Genomic DNA, 25,149 nt, shown 5'->3' with positions numbered 1-25,149 from the left:
ATCCGCCAGCTGTGCCTGAGAGTGCTCCCCCAAAAACCACAGGGCCCATCCCCCCGTTCCTTCCCCCGTACCCCCAGTTCTGCACCCATTGCTCCTCCATGGATGCTGGTGGAGCCCTTGTCCCCAAGTGTCCCCAGGTGTCCCCCGGTGTCCTCCAGGCACCTGCCCAGCAAACTCACCAGCTGGAGGATGTCCTCATCCTTGGGCATGATGGAGAGCTCCAGGACATCATCGCTGTGGGACAGGGGACAGAGGCGTCAGTCCCACCTGTCCCCAGGCTCACACCTGGCTGGATCCCCCACGAGATGAACGTCCCTGTCCCCACGCGATGGTGACAGCACCTTGCTGCCTGTCCCTGGTCACCCAAGCGCCTCAGGGCCCCTGTCATCCCAGTGACACCCAGAGGGACAGAGCCTGCTGTGACATGTCCCCATGCTGTCACCTCCCCTCCCAGGAAGGGCGCTCACCTGTTCTGGATCAGGGCGATCACCTGGGAGTAGGTTTTCCCGATGATGCTCTCCCCGTTCACCTTGACCAGCCGGTCACCTGCAGAGCCCGGGAAGGGGACAGTGTCACCACGAGGGACTGGTGGCACCTGGATGTCCCCACGGTCATCCAGGGCAGGGTGTGAGCCAGACCCCGCCTGGCAAAGGGAGCAAAGGGGGACCCCAGACCCAGAGAACCCCCGGGGACCCCAAGGCTGCTCTGAGCACCCCAAGACGAGAGAGAGCAGAGCGCTCTCAGAACCAGAGAGAAGGGTCAGAAAGGAGCAGGAACGCCAGAAAAAGAGCAGAATAAGCAAGAAATTCCCCGGCAGAGGAGGCGGAGCATTCCCGGGATCCCGCGAGCAGCCGGGAGCCGCCCCCGGCTCCGCGTCCCCGCTCACCCGTGCGCAGCCCCGCCTGGTGCGCCGGCCCGTCCTCCCGCACGTTCTTCACGAAGATCGTGTCCATGGGCTCCAGGCGGCTCCGGGGGGGACCTGCTCGGCGGGCACAGCGTGTCAGGGAGCTGCCGCCGCAGCCAGCACCGCCCCGTGGCGGGGGAGCCCCTCCCGTCCTCCCGCAGATCGCCGGCCCCACCACCCCCGAGAGCCGAAGCCGCCAGGAGGGCGCGGTGCCCGCCGGGGATCCCAAACCCCCCCTGGAGCGAGGTCGGGGCCCCCAGCCCGGCTGGGTACCGGGTGCCCGGCGTGGCAGCGGCTGCCCGGGCAGCACGGCCCCGGCGCCGTGTCACCGCGCCAGCGCCGATCCGTTCTGACACCTTCACATTCGCTCGCGTCACCCTGAGCCTCCGGGAGGGGACAGCGACACCGCGCCCCTGTCCCCAGAGACCCCGCGCTCGCCCGGGGCCGGTGCTGGCCACGCCGCAGCCCCTCCGGGTGTGACATCCCGGGGGGATTGGGGACACCGAGCCCATGGCCGGCGCCAAGGGCCACCAAGCTGCCACCAAAGCCCCGCGTGGCTTCACCGCCAGCTGATATTCAGGGCTGCGGTGACAACAACAGCAACATCCACTGCGAGCTGTGACAGCCGCGTCACCCCCCTCTCCCCTGTGCCACCCTGTGCCACCCTGTGCCACTGTCCCCAGGGTCCCCGTGCCGGTGCTCACCTGCTCGGTTCCCATTCTCCTCCTCCTGCCAAAAACAGAAAGAGAAAAGCATTGATTTGGTGGCGGGGCCGTGACGAGGGGACCGGGAGGGGACCGAGGGGGTGGCGGCCCCGTGAAGCCCCTGCGGGACCGGCGCGTCCCCCTGCCCTCGGCTGCCCCCGACTAAAATTACCACCCGACACCGGATCCCGCCCACGGGACCCGCGCAGCCCCCCGCACCCAGCTGCCGGTGTGGGGCCGGGTTTGGGGCAGGGGAGCAGGAAGGGGCCTGGCAGCCCCAGGGTGGCATCTGACCCTTCCCACCGGGCCGCCGAGCCTGGCCCGGGGAGCCCAAGCCCTGCCGTGGGGTTCCAGGGGAGGGATCCATCCCATCCTGGATGAATCCTCATCCCTGTCCATCCCTGCAGCCTCCCGGTGCGCGGCGGGGGCTGCCAGGGCTGCAGTGGGCACTGGTCTGTGCCGTGGGGTGGGAATTGCGCCAAATCCCTGCCCTTTTAACCCAAACTCCCTGCGGGGAGCCTCAGCAGAGCCGCGCTGCCCGGGCGGGGGGTGCCAGGCTGGGGTGGGGCACAGGGCGGGTCTCACATTCCCCCAAGGAGGGGTCTGGGCACCTGGAAGGGAATTCTCATTTTCCGTGCCCGGCTGGCAGCACAGGCCTGGCCACAGCCCCCAGCCGGTGGGGACACAGCCCTGATGTCCCCAAGGTGCCAGGTCCCCCCAGGGTGCCGGGAGGGCACCAGTGTGCGACACTGCCGGCACAAGGAGCAGCAGGTGCCCAAGGAACAGCCACATTCCACGGCCACAGCGAGAGCCCCTGCGGGCATGGGCTCAGCCCCTCCCTGCCCGTCCTCGCCCCGCGGCGCCCCAGAGCCCTTCCCGGCCCCGGGGGCACCGCAGCAGCCCCGCTGCCAGGGCGATGAGCCCGGCGAGCGCTGGCGAGCGCGGCTCCCGGTCCCCTCCCTGCTGAGTCAAGCCACCGAAACTCAGCCCCCGGAGCTGGCGGGGTGCCGGCCCCCGCGGCTGCTGCTGCTGCTGCTGCTGCGCCAGCCCCACCGCGCCCTGCCCCGCCGGCACCGCGGCCGGCAGCTATTCCCAGCCTCTTTCCAGGAGCATCTCCAGCTCCCGGCGCTGATCCGGCTCCATCCCACGCGGCCCCGGGTGCCGCCGCCCGGGCAGGGCTCAGCCCGGTGCCCAGAGGGGCAGGAGCAATCTTTCGGAAGGCAGAGGAGATGTGGGAGCGGGTTTGGAGGAGCTTGAGGCCGTTCCCATGACAAATCTCTCGCCGGCAGAGTCACGCTGGCGGGGACGGGGCCGCGCTCCGGGCGCAGGAAGGCAGGAAGGGGTTGGAGAGGCAGAGTGAGGAGCCTGGGAAATGCCGGAGGTGCCGGAGGATGGCGAGCGGGGATTCCGGCGAGTCGGCTCTCCCCACCCTGTGACTCACTTCCCACGGCACTTCCCTGTCTGCCAGCGCCCGGCCGTGGGGCAGCCGGGGCCGTGGGGCAGCTGTGGAGCTCCAGGGGTGATGGGATGATCCAGGGATCGGCCCGGCCTGGAGCAGGGAAAGGGGTGTGTGGGATCACACAGATCCCAGATTATCCTCTCTTGTCATCCACAGAAAATGGGGAGAGAAGGGGGTTCCGAATTCCAGAATTCCAGGAGTTTGGAGCTGGTTCATGCCTCGGGGTGTGGAGGGCTCTCCATCCATGCTGGAAGCTGCTGCTGGGAGGCTCCATGGGATCTCTCCATCCTCGAGGGGAAAGGCACTGCCCAGATCAGGGCTCAGACGTGCCAAGCCAGGGTCGTGTCCTCCCAAAAAACGTCACCCGGAGGGGTGACCAAAACACAGATCCCTGGGCAGATCCAGTTGGAAAATCCCCACCAACAGTCAGGAAAGTGAGAACTAAAAATCTGCCAGCCCTGGTTGGCCCCAGGGGCTCCGAGGTGCCTTTTCCTGCCGTTCCCATGATGCCAAAGCTTTTGGTGGGAGCTGATGGATCCTCTCCATTCCCACAAACAATCCCATATCCCAAAAGGCTCTGGGATGTCTCCAGAGGTGCTGCTTGCCCAGAGCTCGTCTTCCAGCAGCTCCAGCAGCCCCACGGGCTCCTCCATCCCAGGGTGAGATCCCCACAGGGGGTGATCACCAGGAATCCCAACAGAGCAGGCAATGGATGCTGCACTCCTCACCGCCCTGCCCACCCCCAGCCCTCATCCCGCACCCAGCGCTTCCAGGGCCGCATTCCAGGACGGATCCCGGCCCTACCTTGGCCGAGTGCACGGCTGACTCCGGAGGGTACACGATGAAGTGGCGCAGGGTGAAGCCGAAGCCGCCCTGGGGGCTCTTGCGCAGCGCCACCGTCCTGGGCCCCACCCAGGGGAAGGACCCCCCCTCCGGGGGCGCGTTGGCGTTCGGGGACGCCCCATCTCTCCGGCCCGGCGTCGGCTGCAGGGACAAGGACAAGGTGTCACCCCCATGTGCTCCCAAGCCCCGGGATGGGGCTGAGCTCTGCCCCAAAAGCTGCCCCGTTCCTAAACCCCCCCCCCATCCCTAATCCCAGCCCCCCACCAGTGAATTCCAGCCCCCCCTCCCCGACTCCTCCTGTGGGGCCTTTGGGAAGGAGATGAATGGAAAGGAAATCAAAATAAATGAGCTGTGCCTGGGGGTCTGGATGGGACCCAGGAGGGGAGATGAGGGGACGGGATGTGGCACTTGGGGACAAAGGGTCCCCGATGCCACAGCAATAACCTCGGGCAAAGGCGGAAAGAGCTTCCTGGGAGGTGGGGGGATGAGTGAGGCTTCCCAAAACGGGGCAGGGCCCTGGCAGGGGGCACTGCCCAGAGCAGTGCCAAGGGGATGTGGCTCCATCCCACAGCTCCCAGTGCCAGTGCTGGGACAGGGAATGGGGCAGTGACACAGCCGGAGCAGCCACGGGCACCTCTCCTGGCACCGAGGAGCAGCCAGAGTGCCAACACCTGGGATGAACTCCTGGGTTCCAAATTCCAGGAGCTTGGAGTTCGATGGGATGGGCTTGGGAGGGCTCAGCACAGCCCCGGTGAGGGCCGAGGCTGCTCCCTGTGGCTGCACATCTGGCAGCACATCTGGCTGGGGTGGGAGCAGCTCCAGGGCCGTGGGGAGCAGAGGGCGCTGCCTGATGTCCTGGCACCACCCAGCTCTGCCAAATCCAGGGAAATTGGGAATGTGGGAGTCAGAGGGACAGGCAGGGATCCAGGCAGGGATCCACAGGGACCCTGCCCAAGCCCTGGCTCCTTCCCTGCTGCCGGAGTCAGCCCGTGCTCGCATGAGGGTGTTAAAATTCAGGGGCTGTCTGGGTGGAAGCGATGGATGGGAGGGGACGGGGACAAGGGACACAAAGGGACAAGGCACAAAAAGCCTTTGTGTGTGCCTGTGCTGAGTGGGCCTTTTTGCTGCCGGTGGGGAGATCAGACAGCAGGGCCGGGCTGTGCCCCTGGTCCAGCACGTCCTGCACGGAGCCCGGGGTGGCCACGGGGGTCTCGTCCCCCTGAGAACGGGGTCCCTGTGCTGAGCACACACCTCTGCCACCGCCTTGACCCTCTCCAAACACCGGCTGCCCCCCAAACCACACAGAACCACCATGGGAAAGCCACAAGACCCCTCTGCCAGCACCACAACCCCTCCCCGCCCCGCCGAATCCCAGGGGATGACCCCAACCCAGCTGGCAACAGGCGCCCCCCGCTCCCGGGGGACCCCATCCCGCGGCCCCGGGGCCGGCAGCATCCCGGCGGCGCCCGGCCCCATCTGCGCCCTCCTTTGTGCCGGCCCCGGCTCGCCGGATTATTTTTAAGCTGACAGCTGAATGTGCCCCGCTGATGGTAACCGGCACGGACAGGCCCGGCAGCAGCGAGGGCTGCCGACACCAACGGCCCGCGGGGACAGGGACGTGTCCCCGTGTCGCGGCCGTGCGGGCGGCTCCAGATCAGGGACGCGTCCCCAGGTGTGAGGTGACCGTCCCGCCTGGCTGCTCTGCCTCAGTTTCCCTCTCCACCGCCTGGATTTGGAGGTTTTGGGTTTTGAAGCGTGCGGTTGTGGCCTCGGGCAGCCACCCAGTGCTGGCTGAGATGCTCCAGCTCCGCCAGACAGTTTGTCACCTCAGCCGTTTGTCCTCAGAGCCCTGTCCCTCCTCCCAAATTTCTGGCTCGATTCTGGCCTCGCCCTGGTGGCTCCTGCTGCACTCCCCCAGCTGCATCCTCACCCCAGCAGCCCCAAATCCCCCTCCCATCAGCGCTGCAGGGATGGGGCAGCCCCTTGATCATCCAGACCCCGCAGCTGGGTCACCCCAATCCCTGTGAGCCCCTCCACCCCCAGCACAGGTGTCACCAAGCCCCTGCCCCCCACGGCACCGAGCCCCCCCCGTGGGGACACCGTGGGGACAGGTCCCTCCTGCCAGTGTCCCCCCCGTCCTGCCAGTGTCCCCCCGCCCCGGGGCTCGGCATTTGTCCCCACCCCGGACACGGCGCAGGAGGAGCAGGACCCGGGAGCCGGACCCTGCTCGGGCGCAGGAGGGGACCAAGGGGAGACACGGCCACCGGGGGCTGTGACAGACACCCCCCCCCTCCTGAGACCCCTCCGCACCCTCCCGGATCCTCGCCCCCTCCGCGGCTCTCACCCGGCGGCACCGCTCGGTTCTCGGCCCGGGCCCGGCGGCGTGGCGGCGCAGGCTGCTCAGCCAGATGCAGCGGGGCTCCGGGGAGCTGCAATCCACCCCGACCGGCCGCTCCAGGCGCCAGCCCCTCCCGCAGCGCTCCACGCTCCACAGCCGCTTGGGGCTGGGGGCCGGCGGGGGCCGGCAGCGACCCCGCAGCGCCCGCCGCGACCCCCGCGCCGCCCCGGCCGCGCTCTCCTGCACCATCCCAGCGGCGCTCGGGGCTCTCAGGCCGGGCTCGGGACCCCCATGGGGGTGGCAGCCGGAGCCGGCGGGCCGGAGGAGCCGCCTCACGCCCGCATCGGCGCTCGCTCGCTGGCTCAGCCCCCCCGAGCGACACAGCCCCCACCCAGGCACAGCCACCCCCGGCCCCGGGCGGAGGGAGGGAAAGAGGGAGGGAGGGAAGGACGCAGGGAGGGCGGGCAGCCACAGTCCCAGCTGCTGGCAGGGATCAGTGCCCAGCCCACCGCCCCCAGCCAGACCCCCGCACCCAGCGCCCCCGCCCGCCGCCCCCGGTGTCACTTTGCCAGGATCTTCCCTTTTTTCTTCTTCTTTTTTTCCCTTATTTTTTTTTCCGTTTCATTTTTTTCCCTTTTTTTTTTTTTTTTTTTCAATCCGCCCCCTTCTTCCTCCATCACCCCGGGCAGCATCCCACCCTCCCCGCTTCCTCCTCTCCCTCCTCCCGGCCCCTTCCTTCCTTCCTTTCCGCAGGGCACCGGGCGATGCCGGGGACACGAAGAGAGTTGTCACCCTCTGTCACCACCGCGGAGAGCTGGGGGGGCTGCGGGACACCCCAGGTCCCCTCTCTGTCCCCCCCCCGGCAGTGGGGGGTGAGGGGGACACATGTGCTGCACCCCGAGGATCAAAATCCCCCCGGGAGACCAAAACAGCCCCGTGGAGGCCAAAAATGTAAATATCCCCCCAGAGACACACACAGCCCCTCACGGCCCTCTCAGTGCCTGTGGCAAAAAGGAGACAAAAAAATTTAAAAATATATATTAAAAAAAATTTAAATAATTTTAAATTTAAAAAAATAAAACCAATTTTAAAATTAAAAAAAAAATGCTCCAAGGACAATTCCCAGCTGGAATTAAACCGAGAGCACCCCCAACCCCACCTCTCGTTTTGGGGGATACCCAGGGGTGGCGGGTCCCCTGTCGTCCCCCAGGCACAGCGACACCACCGCCCCCCGCGGCAGACAAAATCTGGGAGGGATCAGGAGAAGAGCGGCACCTCGGGGAGCCCGGCACAGCTCGGCTTGGGGCTGGCAGCGTCCCCTGCGCTGTCCCCTCCCGCCCTGCCCGTCCCCGGCCCCGCTCGAGGGGGTCCCGGCCGCATTCCTGCCGTGCTGGAGGCCACGCCGGGAAATGCCGGGCATTGCTGGCATTGCAGCCCCGCGGGCCCGGGCCGGGCACCCCCGGCTGTCCCCGCCCCGCCAGGGGGATGCCCCACACCCCCAGGTGGGCACCAGCGAGGGGACACGGAATGCAGGGACACGGGGACACGGAATGCGGGGACACGGGGACACGGAATGCGGGGACACAGAGGGGACACGGAATGCGGGGACACGGGGACATGGAGGGGACACGGAATGCGGGGACACGGGGACATGGAATGCGGGTACACGGGGACACGCTGCCGTGGCCAGAATGTCCCCAGTGTCCCCCCCCCAGGTGACGCGGATCTGCCCCAAAACAGCTCCAGCACCCACCCTGAGGCCGGCTGGGTGGCGTGGCCTGGTGGCAGCTGTGTCCCCAAGGACCCAAGGTGTCCCCAGGCACCCCTCTGCCTTCCCGGGGCACCATCTCGGTGCCTCCAAAGCTGCACAGCCGCGACAAACCGGGATGGGGACACGAGGGAGCCAAACGCTGCCAGCAGCACCCCCGGGGCCACCACTGTGTCACCCGGGGCCTGTGCCCGGGGTCTGTCCCTGAGCCAGCCCAGCGGCCTCACCGCAGCCCGGGGACAGGCGCTGGCTTGTCCCAGCTCACAGAGCTGCCCGGCTGGAGCAGCCGGACCAGGCTGAGAGTGCAAACAGCCCTGGGGGGGCTTCGCCTCCTGGCTCGGTGGGGAAATCCAGCCGGGAACGGGGGGCTGGACCCACCCGGGACAGCTGGGGACAATGGGTGCCACCCCGGCACTGCCCCCTGCCCCTCACGGTGGTGCTGAGCTGCCCCGGCCGCCCGGAGGGGGCTGGGGAGGGGTCCCCGAGCCCTGGTGGGGGGACAGGGAGGGGACGGTCCCTGGGATTGTTCCCGCAGCCCAAAGCGGGAAAGGTCAGGCGGCGCTGGCGGGGGCAGATTCCACCCCGAGGAATGCGAGCGGCCTGGACGCCTTCCAGAACGTTCCGTTTGCACAGGAGTGTCCTAAATACGCTGCAAAGGGAGCTCCCGGCATGCACAGGGACACGGCCAGGGCACATGGACAGGGGACGTGGCCAGGGGGACACACGGACAGGGGACACAGACAGGGGACGTGGACGGGGACACGGACAGGGGACACATGAATGGAGGGACACACAGACAGGGACACACAGATAGAGGGACATGGATGGGGGACACATGGACAGGGACACACGGCCAGGGGGACACATGGACAGGGACACACGGCCAGGGGGACACAGGGCCCTGCTCCCTGTATTGAGGGATGCCCACATTTGACCCCGATGCCACCCCCCTGTCCCACCCCTGCCGCCCCACGCCGCCCGGAGCGCGGTGACATCGCGGGGCTGCAGCCGCTGCTCCCAGCTGGGGACATGTCACCAGCTGTCCCTGCCAGCGGCGCCATCGCCCTGGCACGCGGCGGGGATAACGTCACCCTTTGGGCAGCGACAGCGACAGCGACAGCGACGGCGACAGCGACAGCGACAGCGCTGCCACCACCGCGGCCACAGAGCCGCCCCCCTCCGGCCGCGCTTCTCCCGCACGGACCCAGCGCGGCCGCGGAGGGGGGGACACGACCACTAATCCGCCCCCCCCAGAAGGGCCAGCTGAGATTAGGGTCAGAAAAATGAGGTTTTAATAGGATCTGGGAGGAGGAGAAAGCCCTGCTGAGACAATAACCCACTTCCAGCCCTTTTATGGCAAAGCTGCGGTGGGGAAGGGGGTCGGGGGTCCCACACGCCCTCCCCGGGCTCCAGGCAGCGTCTGGGCGGGGCTGCACCCCCAAGAAGAGCCGAGATCGATGCTCCCCTGCCGGCAGGAGCCGGGCAGGGCGGGGATGCTCCGGCAGCCGGGCCTGCCCTGGGGAGGGGGGGTGAAGTGACAGCAGAACGGGGCTGGGGACAGGTGACCACGCCGGGAGCATCCGGGCACCCCTGCCGGCCCTGCCGCAGCCGCGGGGATTAGGGATCGGCGGGAGAAAGCATTTTAATTCTCTTTAACTCGAACCGGGGCTGAGGAGCTTTGCAGCTCAGCGGGGATTTTGGGGGGGTGCTGGCCCCGCTGCAGCGCCCCCCGGGACGCTCCGGGCCCCTGGAACGCCCCCACCCCAATTCCACACAGCTGGATCCCACTGGGACTGGGGGGAAAGCAGGGTGGGAGCCCTGGGAGCGGGAGGTACATCCCAGGCAGGAGTAGCAGCACCGGGGAAAGGAGGAAAAAGGAGGGAAAAGGAGAAAAAACCACCTCAGTCACAGAGAGAAACGCCCCAGGTGCCTCCCTGTGCCAGGTGCCAGCCCGGGGAGGATCCCTCAGGATGGATGCACCAGCCCTGGGAGGGTGGGAGTGCTGGGGTTGGCTCCAGGCATCCATGGAGATTCCCAACAGCCTCTTTTCCCACGGCCTGGCTGTCAACAGCACCCCCCGAGCCCCTCACGGCACCACTGGGACCCCAAAAACCTCTCAGACATCATGGGGGACATGGAAAAGCCACCGGGGCCCAGGGCTGGGTGTCCTTGTCCTCACTGCCACCTCTGAGGACAGCCCAGGACGGGGATTCCACAGGAGACCCAGCACTGAGGGTGGATGGGCACTGTCCTGCCCCCAAATCCACCCCACACCAGCCAAGGACCCACATCCACATCCTCATCACCCCCAGAGCAGCCGGGAATGGGGTGGTGACACTGCCCGGGTGACACCGGAGCCGAGGAGAAGCCACCAACCGTCCCTGTGACATTCCTGGGTGTTAACACGGGGAACGAAATCCTTCCTTCCTTCCTTCCTTCCTTCCTTCCTTCCTTCCTTCCTTCCTTCCTTCCTTCCTTCCTTCCTTCCTTCCTTCCTTCCTTCCTTCCTTCCTTCCTTCCTTCCTTCCTTCCTTCCTTCCTTCCTTCCTTCCTTCCTTCCTTCCTTCCTTCCTTCCTTCCTTCCTTCCTTCCTTCCTTCCTCCCTTCCTCCCTTCCTCCCTTCCTCCCTTCCTCCCTTCCTCCCTTCCTCCCTTCCTCCCTTCCTCCCTTCCTCCCTTCCTCCCTTCCTCCCTTCATTTCCTTCCCACACCGATTTTTCCCTGGACTGCGTCCCCTCCCTGGCCCATCCCTGGTGGCTCCATCCTGTCACCAAACCAAACCCAGCTCCCTCCTGGCACTGTCACCCCGAGATGCCATCCCTGGACCCACAGGAATCCCGTTCCTCACACATCTGGAAGCAGCAGCTCCTGTTCACCCGGACAGGGGGTCCCTGCTGCCATATCCAGAGAAATCTGGGAATCCCAGAGCCCCATTCCCTTTCCCGGCCTCTCCTGGTGCCCGTTGTGGCTCTCTGGCCACGTGGCACTGTCCCTGCAGGTCCCCATGGCTGCTGGCATCCCTGGTGGCATTCCTGGGCTGCGGTTGTTGGATTGTCCCTGTGAACAGCCCCGCAGGTGTCACCAGCCGATGTCACCGCGCTGAAGTGACAGCATCCACGCAGATCCTCCCCGTCACAACTCCAGGGCAGGCCCTGGCTCCATCCCAGCCCTCCCGAGTCCCACGGGTGGTGGGGACAGGGGACAGACCCACAGGACACATCCCAGGACAGCCAGGGCCAGTTCTGGGGACACTTTAGGCAGCCACCCCCTCTCCCCAGCGCCATGCTCTGTCCATCCCCACATCCCAGCCCTCCCAGCTCCTCACCCCTCCTGGATTGTCCCCACACCCAGTGCCAGCAGCCCCGAGGCAGGGACAAGGCTGGGGACACACCAGAGTCAGCACAAAGACGGGAACCACGGAGCCAGAGCCACTCCAAGGAGGAGTTTTCATCCCCCAGCCCAGGAGGGAGCAGGACCACCAAGGCCGTGCTGGGGCTGCCTTCATCGCCAGCTCCTCCTCCTCCTCCTCCTCCTCAGCCCCATCCTACAAACGGCGTTATCGGCAGTGGGCCCTAGAAAAGTAACAGGATTCTGTTTCCTGTTTTTCCCATGCAAACCCTCAAATAGAAGCTGGCCTCATTAGGGCCGTTTTTCGGGTCTCTGTTTTTTTCAGCCGGGCTAACAATGAGCCATTTCCTCCGGCGGCTCCAGAGGCACCTTGCGTGGAAAACCCAGCCCACGGAGGTCAGGGGGAGGCTGCAGCTCCTTCCAGCCCCTGCCCCCTTCAAGGATGGGGGGCCTGGGGTGGGGAACCCCCCATGAACCCCCCAGAGATGTGAGGGACACCCGTGGGGTGACACCTGAGGGTTTGGGAGGGAGCACAAACCCCACAGCCCTCACTGGATGGTGGAAATAAGGAGCCAAAAGGGGCCCTGAGCTTCCCCCGGCCACAGCGTGGACAGGAGGCGGCTTTGGGGACACGGCTTTGGGGACACCGAGCTCCAGCAGCACCCCAGCAGCGTTTCCCTGGGATTCGGAGCAGCCCAACATTTTTCCTCATCCCACACGCGTCCATGGCCGAACGTCCAGTCCGTGTCCCCTCCCCGGCCGGGGACATCGATGTCCTGCCCTTGCTGCCACACCAGTCACCGCCAGCCCCGCTGGGGACCACGCTTGGCCCTGAAAGCGCTGGCACCGCAGCCCGGCCCCCGCCCGGCGCGCACAGAAAGAGCCACTATGTGCCACAACGATGTGCGACAATGGCCCGATTGTCCCCCAAGCCACCGCGCTCCGTCCCACCCGCCCCGGGGCTGCCCCACGCGCTCGGCCCCATCAAGGGACCCTCTGTGGCCCTCGGGGGATAGCGGGGGGGGGACGGTCACCGTGGGCACCCCGGGGTGTGCGGTGACAGGTCGGGGGGTGCCACCGGTGGTGGGTGACCAGAGGGGCGATGGGGACATGGCTGGCCACTGAAGGGGACACGAGCCTGGGGCTCAGGGCTATGGCAGGAACCTGTTCCCTAGCCTGGGAAGGTTCCCAGAATCCCAAATCCTTCCTGCTGTGTTTGGGAAACGGATTCTACTGGGCAAGAGCAGGGTCCATCCTCACGGTCACCAGGGCCATCCCCGTCATCATCAGAGCCACCCCACGGCCACCAGGGCCATCCCCGTGGTCACCAGGCTCCATCCCCACGGCCACCAGTCTCCATCCCCATGGTCACCAGGGCCATCCCCATGGTCACCAGGGCCATCCCCATGGCCACCAGGGCCATCCCCATGGTCACCAGGCCCCATCCCCATGGCCACCAGGGCCATCCCCACGGTCACCAGGCTCCATCCCCACGGCCACCAGGGCCATCCCCACGGCCACCAGGCCCCATCCCCATGGTCACCAGAGCCATCCCCACGGTCACCAGAGCCATCCCCATGGTCACCAGGCCCCATCCCCATGGTCACCAGAGCCATCCCCACGGCCACCAGTCTCCATCCCCACGGCCACCAGGGCCATCCCCGTGGTCACCAGAGCCATCCCCGTGGTCACCAGGCTCCATCCCCACGGTCACCAGGCTCCATCCCCACAGCCACCAGGCCCCATCCCCATGGTCACCAGGCTCCATCCCCATGGTCACCAGGGCCATCCCCATGGTCACCAGTCTCCATCCCCATGGTCACCAGTCTCCATCCCCACGGTCACCAGTCTCCATCCCCACGGCCACCAGGCCCCATCCCCGTGGTCACCAGAGCCATCCCCGTGGTCACCAGGGCCATCCCCGTGGTCACCAGGCTCCATCCCCACGGTCACCAGGCTCCATCCCCACGGCCACCAGGGCCATCCCCATGGTCACCAGGGCCATCCCCGTGGTCACCACTACCTCATTTTGGTCACTTTGGGACAACTCACCCCCTCTTCCCCAAGGCCAGCCCAGCTCCAGCTTCACCCCCCAAAGATCGGGGCCGACCCCACACCCCAACACCCCCCACCCTTAAAACCACCCCAAAAACCTCTCCCCAGCCCTGGTGACACCGAAGCCATGGGGAATGCGGCCGATCCCGGCGCGGCCGCGGTGGCACCGAGCTGGGACCGCGCCGCCGCGGCTCTTGCGCCACGCCAAGGAGTGCCGGGCTGGCAGCTGGCGAGGCCTTAATGAACTCCTGGGGAGAAAGCAGCGACCGCTCCAGGAGCTCCAGGCAGGAGGTCGGTGGCGCCTTTGAAGGAACCACCTGGGGCATCCTGAGCTGGGCGGGTTTTGGGATAGCCGGGCAGGTTTGGGGAGAGCTGGGCAGGTTTTGGGATGGCCAGGAGGGTTTTGAGAGAGCCAGGAGGGTTTTGAGAGAGCCAGGTGGGTTTTGAGAGAACTGGGAGTGTTTTGGGATAACCAGGCAGGTTTTGGGATAGCCGGGTGGGTTTTGGGAGGTCCAAGAGGGTTTTGGGATAACCAAACAGGTTTAGGGATATCCAGGAGGGTTTTGGGATAACCAAACAGGTTTAGGGATATCCAGCAGGTTTTGGGATAACTAAGCAGGCTTAGGGATATCCAGGAGGGTTTAGGGATATCCGGGAGGGTTTTGGGAGAGCCAGGCAGGTTTAGGGATATCCAGGCAGGTTTTGGGATAACTAAGCAGGCTTAGGGATATCCAGGAGGGTTTTGGGGGAGCCAGGCAGGTTTAGGGATATCCAGGCAGGTTTTGGGAGCGCGTTGTGGCCCAGCTGGCACAGCCGGCCCCGCCGCTGGCAGGCTGGAGGCAGCCAGGTCGATATTTTCCAACTTGAGAGCTTAAAATAGGTCATCTATCTCCATTCCTTTTTAAATCAGGTCTTGCTGCCTTGCCGAAGACAAACTTGGTTTATTAATGGGACGGCACCGACTTGAAACCTAATCCTGTTTTTTTCCCTTTTAATGAGAATAAAAGGCCATCCCAGGGCTCGGCAGCTTCCCAGGACAGCCCCCCTCATCCCCGTGTGCTTTCTCCCAGTGAGTGGCTCCACGTGAACTGGGGAGAGGCTCCAAACTCCAGTTTGGAGCTGGTCCCACACTCAGCATCCCCCACAAGCTGTTCCCCCCATGCCAAAGTCCCCAAACCCACAGTCCCCAAACCCAAATTCCCAAACCCAAAGTCCCCAAACCCAAAGCCCCCAAACCCACCGTCCCCAAACCCAAACTCCCCAAACCCACCGTCCCCAAGCCCCACATAAGGCCCAGCCTGGCAGCTGACCCTGGGTGATGGCAGCGGGCTGGGCTGCCAGCCCCGGGGGGTTTGGGATCACCCATCTCCCCCCGTCCCCCTGCCAGCGGTGGCACGGGACACGCCAGGGTTAAAGCGCGGAGCTCAGAGCCCTGGCTGCCACAAGCCCAGGGTGACCGGCGGGACCCCGGGGTGGCACCGCGTGGCCCAGCCCGGTGCCCGTGCCAGGTTTCGCGCTGGCGAGGCGGGATTGCGGCAGCAGCCCCGAGCACAGGCTTTTCCTGTATTTCAAGTTCAGGGTTCAGAGAGAAAGGGGGTGGAGGGGGGGGGAAAAGGGGGGAAGAAATTCAATTTGTAAAGCAGAGACAGCAGAAAGGGTTCGGGGGCAGGAGCCATGAAGGGGTGAGGGCCTTGGGGACAGTGGGACACCGTCCCTGACACGCAGCCCTAGGGGCGGCTGCCGGGCAGGATTTCTGCTGGCACAGCACTAAATTCTCACGGGAGGATGGCAAAGAGCCTTCATCCCCACACGTGGTGAGTAATGAACCCCTCCAAAGTCACCCCAAATGCCCCAGCGCCCCAAATCCCCCGGTGCCCCAAATCCCCCAGCAACCCAAATCACCCCAAATCAGCAACTCGAGCCCTGCCCCAGGTGCCGCTCCCCAGGAGGGCACATTTCACCCCAAAACGCAGCAGAAAAGCCGATTCCAAGATTCAGACACACACACACACACACACACCCATCCCAAAATTCCGAGCGCCGGCACTCAGCGGTACGGGGTAAGCAGGGACGGGTCCAGGAGGAACCATGATTAATGCTCAGCAGCTCCTCATCCCCGGGCCACTCCGCACACCCCAATTAACCCTTTCAGGCCGGTTAATTCCCCCATGGCCGGGGCCGAGGAAGCCGAGCTCAAACAACCAGGAACTGAGGGACAAATGCAGCTCTGGGGCCAGGATGTGCCAGTCCCACACCGCGGGGTCCCCACGGCCACCAGACCCCCGCCCCAGGTCCCCCAGCGCTGTCCTCATCCCCACGCCAAGGTTTCGCCGGGATCTGGCATAAAACGGGCAGGAAATGGGGATTTAGCCAGGGCTGGGCTGGCCTTCCTTGGCACCACCGCCGGGAGACGGGAATCGCCCTCCGGGGCAGCGGCGCCGGGCGATGCCGATGCCCACCCGCGGGTCAGCAGATCCTGGGGGGCTGCTCGGGGCCGGGGGGTTGGATTTGACCTCCAGGAGCTCCTGGGCACGCCGGGGGCTGCTGCCTGCCCAGAGGCGAGCGCTGTCGGGGATGGACCCGCCGGAGCCGCACGGAGCCAGCCCGGCCGGGAGTTTCGGAGGAAGTGCGTGGGTGTCCGTGGGCCCGTCCCGGGAAGGGGCAGCTCTTTCCCGGGGTCTCCCCCTCGGCTCCGGGGCCGGATCCAGGCGCCGCAGCCCCTCCGCCCTGCCACGACGCCGCTGTGGCTGCGGACAGGCCACCGCGGCCAGCAGCGCCTGTGGCGTGGCGTGGGTGGCCGGACACCCCCGGTCCCGCCGGCCCTGACCCACAGTCCAGCCCCGCAGAACCGGCTCGGTCCCGGTCCGGTCCCCGAGGGGCATCACCCAACACCCGGCCGCGCTGCCAGACCTCGGCGCCATCCCAGCACTCCCAGTCCCGGCCCCGCACTCTCCCAGTACCTCCCAGTTCCCCCGGTCCCCATTCCCCCAGACCTACAGCTCAGCGTTATCTCCATTTCCTCCCAGACCCCATTTCCCCGAGCCTATCCCTCCCCAGTCCGCCCAGTATCCCCCAGTTCCTCGCAGACCCCGCTCCGCCGAGCCCACACCCCCCCAGTCCGCCCAGTTCCCCCCAGCGCCGCTCCCGGTCCCCGCTGCCGCCTCCCCGGTGCCGCCGGTGTCGCTCACCGCGGGGGCGGACGGCGGGATCCCGACCAGGCAGAAGGCGATCCCATTCATCGGGGCGCGGCGGGCTCGGCTCGGCCCGGCCCGGCTCCGCACGGCTCGGCTCGGCACGGCCCCGCACGGCGCTGCCCGCGCGCTCCCGCTGGGTTCGGCCCGGCGCGGCCCCGCACGGCGCGGTCCGGCTCGGCTCGGCTCGGGCTCGGCTCGGCTCGGGCTGGGCCGGCGGCGGCCCCGGCCCCGGTCGCGGCTCCGCCTCCTCCGGGCGCCCGCGGCGGCGGGCGGGGCGCGGGGCGGCTCGGTACGGCCCGCCCGGCGGGAGGGACCGGCACCGGGATGGCGGGGTGGGAACGGGCACCGGCACCGGGACAGCGGGACCGGCACCGGCGCAGCGGAACTGGCACCGGGGAGGGACCGGGAACCGGCACCGGGATGGGAACGGGAACCGGGACAGAGGAACCGGCGCCGGGGCAGCGAGACCGGCACCGGGATGGGAATGGGAACCGGGACAGAGGAACCGGCACCGGGACAGCAGAACCGGCGCCGGGGCAGCGGAACTGGCACCGGGAACGGGAACCGGCACCGGGACAGCAGAACCGGAAGCAGGATAGCTGGAACCGGCACCGGGATGGGAACGGGAACCGGCGCCGGGACAGTGGGGTGGGAACGGGTACCGACACCGACACCAGGAGAGCAGGAACCAGTACCGAGCTGGCACTGGGATGGGCACCAGAGCGGGCACCAGGGATGGGACCAGGATGGGCAAGGGACCCCCCAGGAACAGGGAGGGACATCCAGGGACCAGGACAGGGCACACAGGGACCGGGACAGGAGTGGGACACACAGGGACAGGAATGGGACAGCCAGGGATGGACAGGGGACATTCCTGGGGACCAGGGCCACACAAGGGACACCCAGAAACCAGGCCAGGCATGGAGTGGGATGCGGATGGGGACAGGGATGTGCCACCCAGCCATGGGCAGGGGACACCCAGGCCAGGAGCAGCCAGGACAGAGGGACAGGGACCGCGAGCTGAGCAGGGCAGGCACAGGGCAGCTGGCACAGGGACACCAGGAGAGGCAGGGCAGGGGAAGCCGGACAGGCAGCAGCAGGGCGAGGCCAAGGCCGGGCACTGCCGGACACACGGACAGGAAACGCCAGGACAGAGGGACAGCAGTGACGGGGACTGGCACAGGCAGACAGGGGGACGGAAACAGCTGGGTCGGGGCCGACTGACGGACAAAGGCTGACACAGAGCTGCGGGGAAAGTAAACAGCGAGGGTGGGAAACAGCTGGACAGACGGACGGACAGAGCCTGGCCTGGCAGACAGACGGATGGGGGCAGCCAGCATGGGGACAGCCAGCAGGGCCTGGCCTGGCTCAGGCCACCTGGACACAGCAGAGCATCCCAAAACCAGTGTGGAGAAACTGCTGAGGAAACAAATCCCACAGCCGAATTCCGGGGTGCAAATGGCACCTGAAAGGCTCTGCGGTGGCAGGAGGTGACATCAATGCCATGACACGAGCCCTGAGTCACCTGAGTCACCTGTGGCACAGCCAGGACTCAGCACCAGCCCTGGGATGGTGTGAGGGACAATTCTGGGAGGGAAATGAAGCCACGCGTGACAGGAAAGTGGGAGGAGGGGAAGAAAACTGTGAGGAATGACGGCCACAACCCCTGGGGACACAGGGACAGGGCAGGAGGGGACAGAGCCACCACAGGGACAGGGCAGGAGCCAGCAGGGCCCATCGGGGCAGATGAGCCCAGGGAGGGGCTCAGGGCAGGGCACAGCGGGATCGTCTCCCATTTTCCCCCCACAGCGCCCCGAGATGGCTCCTCCGCTGCTGGCAGGTGTCATTGTCCCCCCTCTGTCCCCAACAGGGACACAGCTCCACGTGTGGGACAAAGGTGGGGCTTGGAACAAACCCCCAGAGCACCCCAGAATTCCAGGAGGACGCAGCCAAGGGCTCCAGCACCTCCAGGCGATGTCCCCGCGTCACTGCCAGCCCCAAGCCGCTCCCCGAGTCCCGAGCGAGCGGGCGTTCCCCTGCCTGATCCCAGGTTTGCCCTCAGGGACGCCAGCCCGTGCCACACAGCATTCCTGGGAATGCCAGCCTGTGCCACACAGCATTCCTGGGAACGCCAGACCATGCCAAGCAGCATTCCTGGGAATGCCAGCCTGTGCCACACAGCATTCCTGGGAACGCCAGCCCATACCACTCCGTGATCCCGGGAATGCCAGCCCGTGCCACACAGCATTCCTGGGAATGCCAGCCTGTGCCACACAGCATTCCTGGGAACGCCAGACCATACCACACCGTGATCCCGGGAATGCCAGCCCGTGCCACACAGCATTCCTGGGAATGCCAGCCTGTGCCACACAGCATTCCTGGGAACGCCAGACCATACCACACCGTGATCCCGGGAATGCCAGCCCGTGCCACCCCACATTCCTGGGAATGCCAGCCTGTGCCAAGCAGCATTCCTGGGAATGCCAGCCCATACCACTCCGTGATCCTGGGAATGCCAGCCCGTGCCAAGCAGCATTCCTGGGAATGCCAGCCCGTGCCACCCCACATTCCTGGGAATGCCAGCCCATACCACTCCATGATCCCGGGAATGCCAGCCTGTGCCACCCCGTGATCCCGGGAATGCCAGCTCGCGACACCGCGGCTGCCAAGCACGAGTTTTCCGTGACACCATTAAGAAAATCCCGTGTCAACAACAACTTCCTGCGGGCTCCGGGGCAGGCGCGGCGCCCCCAGAACAAATAAACGCCCGAGCCGCCGGAATTCGGGGCTGGAGCGGGGCCACGGGGGCTGGACCCGCTCACGGGGTGGCAGCTCCCGCTTGTGTCACTCCAGCCAGGACGGGCAGGGGACACCAGGGACAGGAGCAGGGATGGGACCGCCAAGGACATCCAGGAAACAGGGGGGGACAGGGGTCACCCAGGGATGGTGGCACCCACAGCACCCAGGGGTGGGATGGGGGGGGTTTCCCTCTGGAAATGTGGGTGCCAGCACTGAGGGGTCCCACAGGGTCACTGCCACCACTGCTGTCCCCTGTTGTCCTTGGGAGCAGGAGGGGACAAACAGCGGCATGGGAGTGATGGGAATTTGCTCCCCACAGGGCACAGCCAGGCCCCCTCAGCCCCCAAGTGTGGCACCCCCAGGACCCACAGGGGGTGCACAATGTCCCCAGACCCTGCATGGGACACGTCCCTGTCCGCTGTCCCCTCCCTGGGGTGTGCCAGCGGCTGCCCTCTGCCTGCCCGGCCACGCAGCACTGCCCATCCCAGCTGCTCCATCCCGCTGGCCACTCTCCAGAGGGACTTTCCAGGAAATGTCCCCTCGGGCTGGGGTTGGCACCGCGGGCCAACCTGACCAACGTCCGTCCGTCTGTCCCTGCCCAGAGGACAGGCTGTGGGACGAGCAGAGGCCTCCTCCAGCCGTGCCACCCGCTCCCATCCCCTGCGGCAGCGCCACTCCTGGGGTCCCTCCTGCTGTGTCCCCCCGCGAGGGGACACAGCCACGTCCAGCCCCGACAGCCCCGGCAGGACCCAGCTGTGGATCCCGGCACCCCGAGTGCCCTCCTGGTGTCCCCAGTGCCACCCAGGAGGTGACACAACCTGAGCTGGCCCTGCAGGGACAGGGACTGACCCCAGGGTCAGGGACAGGGACACAGCGAGGGCTGAGCCCCATCCTGGGGTGCAGAGCCAGGGGGGCTCCAGGAGAGCCCCCAGCCCCATCCCTGCCCCCGGGCACCTTCCCCACAGGTGTCCCCAGGGCGCGGGTGCCGCCGTGCCCCAGATGCTCCCTCCCCGCTCCAAGGAATCCCCGTTCTTTGTCTCCCGAGCCGCACCCCGCAGCCCCCCGGGGACACCGCGCCCCTGGGTCCCCACGGGCGGGGCGGGACCGCGGCTCACGCCCGCCAGGGCTCCCCCACGCCCCATTCCGTGACCATCCACCCGAAAATCACCGCCCTGCCTCCCTCCCGCGGCCCTTGGGGGGCACAGCCATCGCTGCTCGAGCCCCCCACCCCAAATCCCGGCGGCCGCAGGAGCGGGTCCGGGGGAGCAGGAGGGGATTTGGGGGAACAGGAGAGGATTTGGGGGGGCAGGAGAGGATTTGGGGGGGCAGGAGCGGGTCTGGGGGAGCAGGAGGGGATCCGAGGGAGCAGGAGCGGATCTGGGGGAGCAGGAGAGGATTTGGGGGAGCAGAAGCGGTCCGGGGGAGCAGGAGAGGATTTGGGGGAGCAGAAGCGGGTCTGGGGGAGCAGGGGTGGAGCAGGAGCCCCCCGCCCGCCGCTCCCTGCGGAGCCGCTTCCGCGCCGCAGACAAAGGCAGCGAGAGGGGAATCCAGCCTGGATGGAAGATGGGTTTTAACCTAATCCCGGGAATTAAAATGAAGAAAAGCAAAAGCGGGGCGCGGGGAGGAGCCGGGGGGGCGGCGGGATGGGGCGGGGCGCGCAGAGTGACCCCGCGGCTGCCCAGCTGGGGGGGGTCTCGCCGGGTGTCCCCCCCAGCGCCCTCCCGGCTCCAGGCAGGCGCTTCCAGCCGGCAGCTCCCGTTCCCTGGCGGCGGCGGCCGCACGAAGCCATTTTGAGCGGGCGGCCAGACCAAAGGGTTACGGCCCCGGCCCCTCCTTCCCTGCCCGCCAGCGGGGCCGTCGGGATAAACAACAGCGAGGCCGGGGGGGCTCGGGGCCGGCAGCGCCGAGCCGGGAACGCCGGCAGCGGGGCAGCGCCGAGCCGGGCGGGGCGGCGGGGGGGCGCCGAGGACTTACGTGCTCATCCCACATCAGGGAGGGGCCGCGATCCTGCCGGGATTCGGGGAGCCCCGGGCGCTGCGCAGCATCCCCGGTGCCGCGGGCCGCTCCCGGGAGCAGGGAGGGCGGCCGGGCAGCGCTGCCGGAGGAGCCTCCCGGCCGTGCCCGGTGCCGGCGGGCACATGCCAACCTGCTGCCGCTCACGGCCTAAAATTACCACGGCCCCTTCCAGAGGCGTCGCCGCCAATCAGGGCGGCGGGGAAGGCGTGCGGGCGGCTCGGGAGCTCCTCTGCATTGCAGCTGGATGTGGGAAGAGAGGAAGGGATTTTTCCAGCGGGGAGATCGCAGCCGGCAGCGGGGCCCGGGCGCTCGCAGCCCCCGGGGGACGCTGCTCCCCGCGCTGGCTTTGCCGGGGGCGCGGGGCCGTGCCGGGGGTCCGGGCTGGGGGTGGGGGCGGTGGTGGCGGGTGGGTGACGCGGCCGCGCCGGGGCGCCCCGGCTCCCCCCCCGCCGCGGCTCGGGGAGGGGGGGTGGATTTTGCAGCACGCGGTCCCCAACGTGCGGGCAGAGCTGGGGACGTGCCGTGCCCGCAGCGGCGCCTCCGCGCGGGGCCCCAGCGCTGCCCCAGCCCCTCCGGAGGCTCGGGGCGTGCGGGGCACCCACGAGGCATCAAATCCTGCGCTGGGATCTGCGCTGAGCCGGAGCGATGGGCGAGGCGGGGGGAACACGAGGCAGAGTCCCGGGGGCTGCGGGGAGGGAGATGGACCCCGGAATTGGGGAGGGATGGCCGGGAGGGGGTGACCCCCGCCCCAGGGACCCTCCTGTCCACGCAGAGCCACGGCACGGGAGTCCGAGAGACCCCCAGCCCCGAGTGGGCGGCGAGGAGGGGCAGCACAGCCCGGCCGGAGCGGGACGGGGGCTGGAGGCGGCGGCCGGTGAATAACGGGATGGGGACACAGAGCAAAGGACGCCCCCGGGGTTTTTCCACACCCCACGGCGGCTCCAGCCCCTTTCCAGCAGAAACCCCCTCCCCAAATCGCGGGCGGGACCCGCCCCGGGCTGTGGCAGGAGGCGGTGGCAGGGCAGGGACAGGGACAGGGTCCCGCGGCACACCTGGGCTGGGTGAGGCGCACGGGGGGCGCGGGGCTCTCAGGGCGGTGATACCGAGGGTCCCGGGTGGGCGATGCTGCGGCGGGGCTCAGGTGCTGCTGGGGCAGCAGGCGGGCGGCGGGGACGCGGGGGGAAGGTGGGTGGGGCAGAAAGCAGCAGGTGGGGAGCGCAGCGGCCGCAGGTGGGGAGCGGTGGGGTCCCTCCGCCGGCAGGCGGGGTCCCCGGGGGTGCCGGACCCCCGGAACGGCGCCGCGCCTGTGGGTGCTGGACCCGCCCGGTCCCCGCCGCGGCGGCTCCGCTCCCGGTCCCGCTCCTTATCCTGGTCCCGCTCCTACCTGCTCCATGGGGCCGCTCAGGGGGCGGGCGCGGCGGTCCGGCCGCGGGCCATGGGCCGGTCCCGCTGCCGGTGCTGGTGTCGGCGCCGGTGGCGGTGCCGGTGGCGGTGCCGGTGGCGGTGCCGGTGGCGGAGCCGGCGCGCCCCGGTGCGGTCCCGCTGCCGCCGCCTCTCGCCGCCGCCGCCGCCCACGCCCGGCGCCGCCCGGCGCATCCCGGGAGCGGCGTCATGTGAGCGGCGACGGGAGGGGGCCCCGGCCCCACCCGGACCCCGCCGCCGCCCTCCCCTCCCGCCCCTCCGCACGGCCCCCCCGGGACCCCGGCAGCCCCATCCCGCTGCTTCCCTCCTCCATCCATCATCCATCCATCCCTCGATTCCATCCATCTGTCCATCCATCCATCCATCCATCCATCCATCCATCCATCCATCCATCATCCATCCATCTGTCCATCCATCCATCCATCCATCCATCCATCCCTCGATTCCATCCATCATCATCCATCCATCCATCCATCTATCCATCCATCCATCCATCCATCCATCCATCCATCCATCCATCCATCCATCCCTCGATTCCATCCATCATCATCCATCCATCCATCCATCCATCCATCCATCCATCCATCCATCCATCCATCCATCCCTCGATTCCATCCATCCATCCCTCCCTCATCCATCCCCAATCCCTCCCTCCCTGTCCCCATTTCCCAGGGCCCGTGGCTCTCCCTGGCAGTGCCAGCGCCGGGCTGGCACGGTGGCAGTGGCAGTGGCACTGTCTGTGCCCCCAGGCTGGGTTGGTGGCCCCTGGCCTGTCCTTTCCCGGGGTGGCAGCCAAGCCCTCGGGGCTGGGTAAATGTTAGCTCGGAGCAGCGCCGGTGCCAGCGCTGACCCTGGGGCACTGCCAGCGCCCGGCCGGGGACAGCAGGGACAGCAGGGACAGTGGGCACCATGCCCACCCATCCCCAGCATGGCCCCGGCTGCATTGGCCCGGGCTGTGCCTCAGTGTCCCTTGGATTGATCCCGTGCTGTGCATCAGTTTCCCTCATTCCCTCCCCACCCCGTGCCTCAGTTTCCTTTGGACTGATCCCCCCCCGTGCCTCAGTTTCCCTCGTTCCCACACTCCCCTCAGCACACTGGGCCGAGGAGGGGCAGCGCCCCCACCCCGCACAGGACCCAGCCCCAAACTGGGGGTTTGGACACCCCAAACCCACCCCCGTGGCTGGGGCAGAGCTGGCCAAGGGTGGGATGTGGGGATGGGATTGAGGGACAGAATTTTGGGGTGGGATTTGGGGTGGGATTTGGGGTGGGATTTAAGGACGGGGAGCAACACCCCGCCACCCAACGGGATTTTTTCCACAGGGTGGGCACCCCCAGCAGCCGCCCCTCTCGCTGACCCCGCGGGGGCCGGGGCTGCTCTCGGGGGTCCCGGGGGAAGCAGCACCCGCGGGACTGGGGCTGGGGTCGGGGGCGGGCGGAGCGGGAAGAAAGCGCCCTTTGTCCGGGGCCGCGCCGCCCGCGGGGGCCGCGCCGCTTTCTGATGCTAATCAGGAGGTAAAAATAAAACCCCGGCCCTGCTGGGCGCTGTCCAGGCCCGCTCGGGGGCGGCCGCACAAAAGCGGCTTTTTCTGGGGGGCCCGGGGGCAGCGAGGGGGTGCCCCGGGTCCCCACGGGCTCCTCCGGGCCGTGGGCGCGTCCCGGGGCCCCGAATTCCTGGAGCATTCCCGGGGTCCCGCATTCAGCACGGCCCCAAAGCTTCCTCGGGCTGTGGGCACCCCAAATCCGCCTCATTCCCCATCCTGGGGATCCCAAATTGCCCCCGCCCCCCATCCCTGAGACCCCAAATCTGCCCCATTCCCTATCCCAGGCACTCCTAATCTGCCCCATCCCGGGGACCCCAAATTTGCCGCATTCCCCATTCTGGGCACCCCAAATCTGCGCCATTCTCAATCCCGGGGATCCCAAATCCGCCTCATTCCCTATCCCGGGGACCCTAAACCTCCAAAGGGACCCCAAATTGGCCTCGCCCCCATCCCTGAGAGCCCAAACCCACCCCATTCCCAATTGTGTCGCTCCACCGCCTTTGGTCTGCATGGCCCGAGGGGTATTTGGGGGGACGGGAATGGGGAAGGGGCTGGGGAGGGGGTTTGGGGGGGCAGGAGGGGAATTTGGGCTTCTCCAGCCCTTGGGGTCTCAGCCCACCCCACGGGGATGCGGGAACTGGGAGCACCAGGAGCATCCCAGTATCCGTGGGGGAACTGGGGGCACCCAGGGCTCCCCCCGAATGGGTTTTGGGGTGCCAGGAGCGCCCAGGGGGCACCCAGAGCTCCCTGATGGGTTTT

General features: G+C 67.5%; 1 protein-coding gene across 1 annotated transcript in view; it reads right to left on the bottom strand.

The window, feature by feature from the left end:
- Positions 1–16,695, bottom strand: part of ARHGAP23 (Rho GTPase activating protein 23) — a 28,418-nt gene extending 11,723 nt beyond the window's left edge. The window contains exons 1-6 of the mRNA XM_036398880.1: positions 16,607–16,695; positions 3,872–4,051; positions 1,609–1,633; positions 887–979; positions 468–546; positions 180–234 (exon numbers count right to left, since the gene is read on the bottom strand). Of these exons, the coding sequence (XP_036254773.1) occupies positions 180–234; positions 468–546; positions 887–979; positions 1,609–1,633; positions 3,872–4,051; positions 16,607–16,657 (483 nt within the window). The 5' untranslated portion in view covers positions 16,658–16,695. The remainder of the gene's footprint in view (positions 1–179; positions 235–467; positions 547–886; positions 980–1,608; positions 1,634–3,871; positions 4,052–16,606) is intronic.
- Positions 16,696–25,149: the final 8,454 nt, after the last annotated feature.

The sequence above is a fragment of the Molothrus ater genome, chromosome 27, assembly GCF_012460135.2.
Source record: "Molothrus ater isolate BHLD 08-10-18 breed brown headed cowbird chromosome 27, BPBGC_Mater_1.1, whole genome shotgun sequence".
Lineage (NCBI taxonomy): Eukaryota > Metazoa > Chordata > Aves > Passeriformes > Icteridae > Molothrus > Molothrus ater.
This window is presented reverse-complemented; position numbering and strand designations above follow the sequence as displayed.